This window comes from Apteryx mantelli, unplaced genomic scaffold (genome assembly GCF_036417845.1).
Source record: "Apteryx mantelli isolate bAptMan1 unplaced genomic scaffold, bAptMan1.hap1 HAP1_SCAFFOLD_40, whole genome shotgun sequence".
Taxonomy (NCBI): Eukaryota; Metazoa; Chordata; class Aves; order Apterygiformes; family Apterygidae; genus Apteryx; species Apteryx mantelli.
Window position 1 is genome coordinate 164,224 of NW_027118755.1, and position 8,585 is coordinate 172,808.

Below are 8,585 nucleotides of genomic sequence, written 5' to 3' on the forward strand. Positions count from 1 at the left end.
CTGTCTTGTGATTGCAGTGCATTGCTGTATCACTCTGCCAAATCAAGAATCTAGTGTAACATCAACTCTCTTCAAAGAAGTAAATTTTGGTAGGAAGCATTCCACCCTCCATAGTCCATGCGTGGAATATTGAAAAGACCTTGGTCAGGGAGTCCCTCTGACCTCTGAAACCACCTCCTGCAGCCCATACGTGTCACGTCACGCACAGCATAAGGAACCAGGGACAGCAGTGGCTCGCTAAAATGGCCTGGCAAACTGCTGCTTTGCTCTCCCACTGTCCTCCGAGTCTAGGAGGATTTCTGCATTTACACTTTAAGGAAAGCTCTCTTGCTTTCCCCGGTTTCCTCCCCGGTTTCCTCATTCTCCAGCAATAGCCCTTCGCTGTGCGCGAAAAATGCTGGAAGGACTGGCGAAGGCCTAGCCAGTTCTGCGGGTGACATCTTAATTACGGCAACGAGTCGATCAGAGTGCCAAGAAGGATTTCAAGAGGCGCCGTCAAGGACAGAGCAGTCTGCCTCAAAAGGAGGCGGGAAAGGCACACTAAGTAGCCCATCACCACCGCTGCTCAAATCTTGCAGGCTTTATTCAGTGAACTCTGTTGTTTCCAGCAGAGTGCCACGCAGAGTCCTCTTCGGTGGGTACCGCATCACCGTGGACCCTCAGTCGATACACGCATGTGTATTCCGGGTGGCCCCAGTTGCTCAGCACCTCCAGCTTCACGTATTGTATGGAGTCAGAGCGCTCGTTCTGAAATGAGAAGAAAGCAGCTGTCTTTTCCTCTCTATCTTTTGACTACTTAGAGCTTCTCCCCTGCCAGCTACACTTCTCCTCCTCTTCCTCCTCTCCTACGCTTCTCCTGCCTCTTCCTCACCGTACCTTCAGCTGGAAAGTCTCAAAGGCATGTTCTGCAGCCATGTACGTGAACTCTCCTAGGAACAGCCCCTGCTCCTCGTTTTCTGCCTTCATCCCCTACACAAAGACGGGGGGGAGAAAACAAGAGAGTGAGGTACACAGCGGGAAGACGCAGCTTCCCTAGGGGAACTAACGAAGCGGCCAGAATGAGGCCTAGGTGGCAGTGTTGGGAAGAGCAACTTTGGGTGTGCAGGAAAGAGAATTGGCACCAAGGAGGAAAGAGCAAGTAGGGGCAAGCTTCATTATTTGGGAGGAGTCGTGGCAGAGCCAGTGTGCCAACTCCCGTAACTCAGGGCTCATTTAGTAGCGCGTGGCCCCCGAAATGGGAAGCTTTGCTTCAAGTGCACACCACAAAGGAAAGGAGTGTAAAGGAAATGGAGTAACTCAAAGCAATTTGTTTCTTCTCCAGGCTCGGAGGAAGTCACAGGCCTGGGAGAAGCCTCCCGGCATTGCGGGACCTCTATTCACCCGCCCGCCGCTGCCCTTGCTGCAAGGCTTAGAAATGCTCCTCACAACCCCCCGACTCTAGAAACCGCTTACATAGACAGCAAAGTCCTTTGGAGCACTGGAGATGTTTTCTCCAGGGGACACTCTCACTGAAATATGTTCCAGAGTAACAGCTCGTGGAAAGATTGCTTTAGGCAGCTTGATGAAGACATGACCCTGACTCCCGGCGAAAGACCAGCAGTTTCCCGGCTGATTTGCAGGCTGAAAGAAGAACAATGCACACTGTTCGTGTGGCAAAGGGAAACTCTCAACAGTGCATTTGGTCCCCCCCGCCAGCTTGCTTGCTCTCTGTTTCTTGCTGGGCCTACCTCAAGGAGAACCTCAGGAGACTTCATGGAGTGCAGCAATGGCAGCCCAGCCCAGTAGAGTATTCCTTTGGTATTGCGGAAGGAGGCAGAAGTCTTGGAATGCACGATGGTAGCCCCTGAAACACGAATGCACCCATCAAGTCCTGCCTTCCCTCGAGGACTGCATCTGTTTCTAGGGCTGTGATCTATCCGGAGCATCTCAGGAACCACGCAGGCTGTGCACCTGGCCTCAGACAAGCAACAGAGACGCTCCCCTACGACAGTTATTTCAGTTCCTGACATGCATGAACGCCAGGCAGACTCAGAGAGAAAAGGACTTCTTGAACAACCGTCTTGTATGTGAACAGTCGCAGCCCTGCTACCTGCCTCCTTTCCCTCCACTCTTACTTCCATGGACTCCACATAGGGCTCCCCAAGGAGGAACCAAGGGATGCCCGCATAGCTGTGTCCTAATGAACACTGCCACCGTGATGCCTCTTTGCACTGCACTGTCAACTTGAAAAATGCTACTATGTCTTCCTAGATCTCCAGCAGTGATAGTCACCTCTGTCTTCCTTGCGTCAGCCCCCTGCAACACACAGCAGGGACTCGTTCAGCTGTGCTAATGGGCCGTGGAAAAGGAAAGCTAACATAGGCCTAAGCATAGACAGGAGGTGCCCTGGCTTGCTTCTTCCTGTGCCTTTAGAGCCGCACCTGATGCTTTGCGGGCAAAATCCGGCATCTGGACTTGGTTATATTCCAGCTTCTCCAGTGCTTCATCGATTAACTTCTGAGCATCCTGGCAAGGAACACAAAAGAGAGCAGGTATTAGCGGCAAGGAGGCACATGCCAGCTCCCCTACTGGGCCAGCTAAGGTGAACTTGGCTGTTGCACTCTGCCCTAAGGAGCTTGGCAATTCCCTGAAAAGCTCCCAGGTTTGCTCGGCTCTCATTGGCTAGTATCAGAATAGCGGGGCTGCTCACTCCAGCGCTCCGAAAGCTGAAGTTGCGGGAACGTCTTTCTTCCTCTTACAATGCACAGGGGCAGGCCATTGGCAGCGGCCTCTCTCTGGCTCGCCACCAGCTCCCTCCTTGCTTTGCAGGAGCTCCTCCTGGAGCTGAAGGACACCTTTTCTAGGGCAGAACACTTGTGCTGACAGTGCCTGCACAGGGGTCGTAGGAGGCTGAGCAAACGGCCGAGGAGAGAGCCTTCATGGCCCACAGCGCTTATGACCCAGCCCCTTTTCCAACTGCATTCCCCAGAGCAGGAGAGCAGGAACCCTGGCTGGAACAGCGGCTTGCCCCTGCGTCAGCAAAGCCAACGTGAACCCAAGGCTGCCAGGCGCCACTCAGGCAGCTGCGTTACAAGGTCTCCCGGAGAACTGGCTGCCACATCAGCAGCAGGTGGAAATAGGGGCTGCAGGGACTGTCCTTCCAGTTTGTTACCAGAGATGATACCTAGACTGAGAGGAAGAGGAGCTGAAGACAAGTGCAACTCCCTTTGCGGCCCTCTGCTGCCCTGCAAGGAGCGTGCAGCCACAGAAGAAGCAACTGCAGAGACCCATCATACTTGTTGCAGCAGCACAAGCCTTTCTGCTGCCTCTGGCAGGGAACCCTACTAGCATACGTGCCGGGCTGCGGAAAAAAAATCTCTGACGAGAGCCTCCTGCAATGGCCCCTTACCTGTCCTGTCATGCCCGGGAGCTCAGTCTGCTTCAGGGCTTCGCCGAGAGCGCGCCGGGCAATGTCCTTTGTGCTCCATCGCAGAGCGTGAAGGACTTCCTGGAGCTCACGCAGCTGTCCTTGGAGGGTCTCGATTTCACCGAGTACTGCTCCTAACACCTCATCCGCTTGCCTGGAAGAAGTGCGCCACAGAGACAGAGACCACCGTTTTGGCGGGCTGCTGCTATGCCACGGGAATGGGAGAGAGGCAACAAACCTCCCTGAGGTGACTGGCAGCATCAGGTGGCTGGACTCCCATCAGTGGCTGAGAGCTGCAGAAGCAGCTGCAGCATGGCGACTACCCCTATGCCCCTTGTCAAGCAGCAGAAAGGTGGAGCTTCCAACAGCCCAGCCCTAGCTAAGGGGCTCACGCAGGGCTTGCTCCAGGCCTCGAAGGCACCTCGACATAGAGCTGACCACCGGCGAGAAAGGCAAGGCGCAAAGGCAGACAGGGCAGTGGGGGAAGAGCTGTGGGAATTGTGTCACGTGAAGATGGTGTGAGACGGGACTGGAGCTCCTCTAGAGCATCATCTAGTCAAGAGGAAATCATTTTTACCTCTGCGTCTTCACGTGCACGCCAGAGAGAGGAAACTCCTCCTAGAGGGACAAGAAAGGCAACATTCAGTCCAAACACTAACAGGCCTACTGCAGAAATGAAGCTCTACGGCCTTTACAGCAACGGGAAGCAAACAGGCACAGACACCGTGCCTCCGGGGACTCCGCTACTCCCCTATCATGCACTGGGAAATGATCACGACAGACTGCCAGGCAAGAGAACACAATTCACACTGCCTAGTGTGGTATTCGAGAAGCATCTAGCCTTTGAAATTTCCTGCAATTCAACAGATCGATTCTTAAAAAGCCCTTCTACTATCAAGTTGCTTGCTTAATCAGACACACACACACCTATTTTTTAGGGGTTGCTACGTTGAACGGCTGGGCAAAGAATGAGCCAAACCAAAAGACTCAAGATCTCAAAAGCAACACAGTGCTTTGCAGAAACTTACAGACCCACACCTGCAGAACAGCGGAGCATGTTCAGCTCTCTGCTATGTCTGGTGCCCAGAGCAATTCACCTTCACCTGACAGACCTGGCAATGTGGCTCGTGGACCTTGCCCTAGCCCCCGAAAGAAAGGCACTTTTAACAAAGCCGCACTTGATGCCCTTGAGCTAAGGCTGGCAGAAGCAGCTTTCATTTGAGGCACTCAGAAGGTCACCTGCTGGCAGACAGCTTTAAAAGAGGAGAAGATGCAGGCCTTCGATGCTGCTCTGCTCGTCCAGATGCTTTCGCCATCAAGCAGCCCCACGTGGTAAACACCTGTCAGTCACAAACCAAAGCTCTATTTACACTTGGAACTTGCTCATGCCGGAAGAGTTGTGTGCAAGCAGGGCTCCAGTGCTTCAGGCATGCAAGCGCTTCTGAGGCTGCAGACTACTTGGGAAGGGTGGCAAGCCAACCCTGGGCATCTCCCGGGCTTTTTTAGCGCTTCGTGAGACCTTAACCAGCTGCCTCCCTCCACAGGGCTGCCTGCTCCACTCCGAGGGTCGGGCACACATGCCATCATTGTCTCTCCACTCTTCTTCTTGGCAAGAGAGAACGATGGAAGAGGGGCCTCCGAACAGATGAAGAGTCCTTCCCCGGGACATGCTCCTTTCTCCTGAAGGAAGCTTCTCCACTTCGTGGGGCGAACAGGGCAGGCTAGCCACTGCCTCTCCCCAGGCTTAGGAGAACTGGCTTCAGCTCTGGGCAAAAGCAAGGCACCCTCTTCCCATCCCCACTCCCCTTGCTCGGAGGCACGTGCAAGCGGGCCACCCCTCTCTCAGGGACCTCCTGCTCCTACTTGCGCTCCTCTGGCCACAGCCGTCTACGTGGACCCAGGCAGAAGGAAGCACTGCGTCTCTCGTAAAGAGCCACCGTTACTTGCAGCCTCTACAGACACTCACCAAAAAGGCAGCAAAACAGAGCAAGCAGCACCAGCAGAACCGTCTTCCGAGCCTTCATTTGCCTATGGAGGAGCACAGAGGAAAAGAAGGCTGAAGCTGGCTGCAGCTCTGCAGCTCCTAAGCACACTCCAGAGCAGCAGTAGCGACTGCAGCTCTTGCAGCTGCCATTCCTGACTTGGGAAGTGGCCTGCTCCCGCACGAGCTCCAGCCAGTGGTCGAGTTTTCACCCGCGGTGGCAATGGGGCATTCGGGAGGGCGAGCATTGGAACTGAGCAGCTAGGGATGGAGGATTAACTCCAGAACAGGAGAAGCAGTGCCAAGGAAAGCTAGGGCCGTGCTTCCTGCCTATGGCAGTAGAGGCGATTCTTTGGAGACGGAAGGCACATCATTCACACCTCTTTCTCCTGCCCACCATCCAATCGGTGCTTGCGCCCATACACTTCTCCCCCGACTCGCAAGAAAAGATTCTCCCTCAGCTTTACCTTGCAGTAGTGCCCACAACTTGGAGCACAAAGCGCTGAGGAAACATCACGCTCAGCAGCAGGAAATGCAAGATGAGCCCGAAAGCTCCTGAAAAACAGTCAAGATGCAAAAAGTGCAGTGAGCTCATGCAGAATTCTACGTTAAGGTTCTACTCGTCCTCTTGGTGTCGGCAGAGGGCAGGAGGCATTCTCCTCTTTCGGGCACTTGCTCCTGCTTCTGTCAGTTGCTCTGCAGCTGCAAGCAGCACAGGGCAAGGGAAATGAATTCCCTTCAGTCCAAAAATCACTAATTCATGAGGTCATTTTTCCCTGTTAGGGCTACAGAGGGTCGGCCTCTTAGTTCATGAGCAGAGCTGCCTGTCATGGTCCCTAGGACCTTGCGGCACAGCCTAAGGCCAGGGCTTCTGGCAGCTCCTGCTCTGCCTCTGACCACCTCGTTCACCTTCCATGAAACGATCCGCATTGCGAATGTAAATAAGCAGAGGGAGCTGCACTTAAGAATCGTCTCAGCTTCCTTTTACCTGGACGCTGAAGCTGGCGTTGGTCCTGCCCGTAGACTCCAGGGCTCTGGAGAACAGGCCCTTGGCTCGCAGGTTGCCTACGAGAAAGAAAAGCGTCTGAGGCACACAGGGCACGCGCTATCTGCTGTTGCCTTCAGCCAGCTTTACACTGAGCTCGGAGGCTGTCCTTGTGCTCTTCCCCCGTCCATCCCCCACACACACCCCCACCCCAGGCTGATTAGGTGCAAAAGGCACTTGAGGAAAAGAGAGGAGGCTTCCGAAAACTCTCCAAAGCAGCACATCCGTACCAGCGTACGTCTTGGCCTCGGTTTCTGAACATAGGTGCAGAGACGCAGCTGCCAAGCACCCTGTTCGCTCAGCTGTGGCCCAAAAGCGCTCTGATCTCCTTGCCGTCACGACAGAGAGTGAGCAAGCGGCAGGGGCAGCCCGCAGCTGCCGCCCTGCTCTTGCTACCTCACACAGCGGCGATGGCTTGTGATGTCAACAGCGGTCGGTGACGTCACAGCAGAAAAGGCAGCGCCACGTTTCCAGGCCAAGCTCAACCTGACAGGAAACAGGAGTTGCTCTCCTCTTCAGCAGAGAGGCAATCCTCGGAAATCACAATGTCTCCTACCAAGTATGAAACTCTTTGAAGTCCCAGCCAGGAGGCAGCGATTTGGCAGCCACCAGCAGCCTTGTCTAGTGCCTGCTTTGACACTTTTTGAGCCCCAGGGCCTTCAGAGCTAACTGAAGTGAGCAACCACGTACACTCAGCAGTTCTCTGCCAGGGGCTCAGCTTCACGGTGGCGGCTCTTTTCTTGTAGCCTGAGCAAGGCACGGTGCCATAAGAGAAGGGCTGGGCCTGCAGCTTGGCCTCTGCTTGCTGCTCTGGGCACCGGGCTCTTGACTGCAGAGGACAGGAGACATGCTTAGAGGAGGGCAAGGGAGCATATCTGACTCTAGCTTTGTTTGCTACCTCATGGCATCTCCAGGGACTGCAATCAGCCCCCAATTTCCCTATGGAAAACGAAGGCTTTATTTTTTTCCCCCCAAAGTAACGATTCACGGAGTCAGCAAAGAGTTTTGGTGCCACGCCAGGACAGTCTGGCAAATTAAGTTGGAGGCAAGAAAACAGTGCTGGCTGCCAGTGCCCACCTGTGCTCACTAAGCAGTGCCAATGAAAGCTAGGGCCGTGCTTCCTGCCTATGGCAGTAGAGGCGATTCTCTGGAGACGGAAGGGACACCATTCACACCTGTTTCTCCTGACCACCATCCAGTCAGTACTTGTGCCAACACAGTTCTCCCCCCTCTCTCAAGAAAAAGATGCCTGTCGTGGGTCTGTCAACCGGAGAAGTGCTACTACGTGTTCCTACATCTCCAGCAGTGATAGTCACCTCTGTCTTCCTTGCATGAGCCCCCTGGAACACACAGCAGGGACTCATTCAACTAGCCCAGAAGGCTGTGGAAAAGGAAAGCTAACACAGCCACCCCCTACATTACACACTCTGTCAGTCACTGCGCCTTTCGAGCATGCGGCACCCCTCGACTTTTGACCCTGTCTCTCCTGCCACTGGGGACCTTCAAATGCACATCTCGTCCAGCTAGACAGCAGGCGCTCTGCAAGGTGCCCTGCCTTCGCTGCTCGGGTGCTCTAGCCGCACCTGACGATTTGTGGGCATAATCGGGCATCTGCACTTGCTTACCTTCCAGCTTCTCCAGCGCTTCGTTGGTTACCTTGTGCACGTCCTGGGAAGGAACACATAGGAGAGCGGCTCTTAGCGGGAAAACGAACGGGCAGCCAGGCGCATCCCAGCCCCCCCAACAAGGCCAGCCAAGGTGAACTTGGCTGCTCAGCTCCTCGCTCCTCACCTGCTTGCCTAGCAAGAGCGCACCACACAGAGCAAAAACACCCTTCGCAACGCCTTCTGCTACGCCCTGCGAAGGGCAGAGGCACCAAACCTCACACGGCTCGACGGGGAGCATAAATCCCTCCGTGGCCGGGAGTATTCTTGCTGCGCTTCGGTGGGCCTGCACAGCCGACCCCAGCCCGGCCAGCACGCCGCGACGGCAGGCAGCCTGCGCCCCCGAGAGCAGCCCCCGCTGAGCACACGTGCCGGGCTTTCGCTCTCGTCTCTCCCTGAGGCAGGTCCCCGGGATGAGGAGCGCCATCAAGGAGCCGCCCGCACCCCGCAGCCGCCGCTACGCTGCTCGCAGCAAGCACCGCGCCTCTG

The 8,585-nt window shown here is 55.2% G+C and overlaps 1 protein-coding gene across 2 annotated transcripts; it reads right to left on the reverse strand.

Annotated features, from left to right (window-relative positions):
• Positions 1-550: 550 nt before the first annotated feature.
• Positions 551-6,499, reverse strand: LOC136996495 (SUN domain-containing protein 3-like). Of its 2 annotated transcripts, XM_067317419.1 has the most exons (10): positions 6,376-6,499; positions 5,855-5,942; positions 5,373-5,434; positions 3,984-4,024; positions 3,389-3,560; positions 2,421-2,505; positions 1,728-1,843; positions 1,453-1,620; positions 877-969; positions 551-747 (listed from the first exon to the last, which is right to left on the reverse strand). In XM_067317419.1, exons 5-10 carry the CDS (start codon positions 3,398-3,400, stop codon positions 586-588), a joined length of 636 nt encoding a protein of 211 aa, XP_067173520.1. In that variant the 5' UTR covers positions 3,401-3,560; positions 3,984-4,024; positions 5,373-5,434; positions 5,855-5,942; positions 6,376-6,499; the 3' UTR covers positions 551-585. The 2 variants fall into 2 exon arrangements, with proteins under 2 accessions (XP_067173520.1, XP_067173521.1); XM_067317420.1 differs by lacking the exons at positions 3,984-4,024; positions 5,373-5,434; positions 5,855-5,942; positions 6,376-6,499 and having other exon boundaries at positions 3,389-3,590.
• Positions 6,500-8,585: the final 2,086 nt, after the last annotated feature.

Coding starts and splice junctions, on each gene's coding strand:
- LOC136996495 (XM_067317419.1), bottom strand. Junction 1,844..2,420: donor TTTTGCCCGCAAAGCATCAG/GTGCGGCTCTAA, acceptor TTCGTGTTTCAG/GGGCTACCATCGTGCATTCC. Junction 748..876: donor TTGAGACTTTCCAGCTGAAG/GTACGGTGAGGA, acceptor TTCTCATTTCAG/AACGAGCGCTCTGACTCCAT.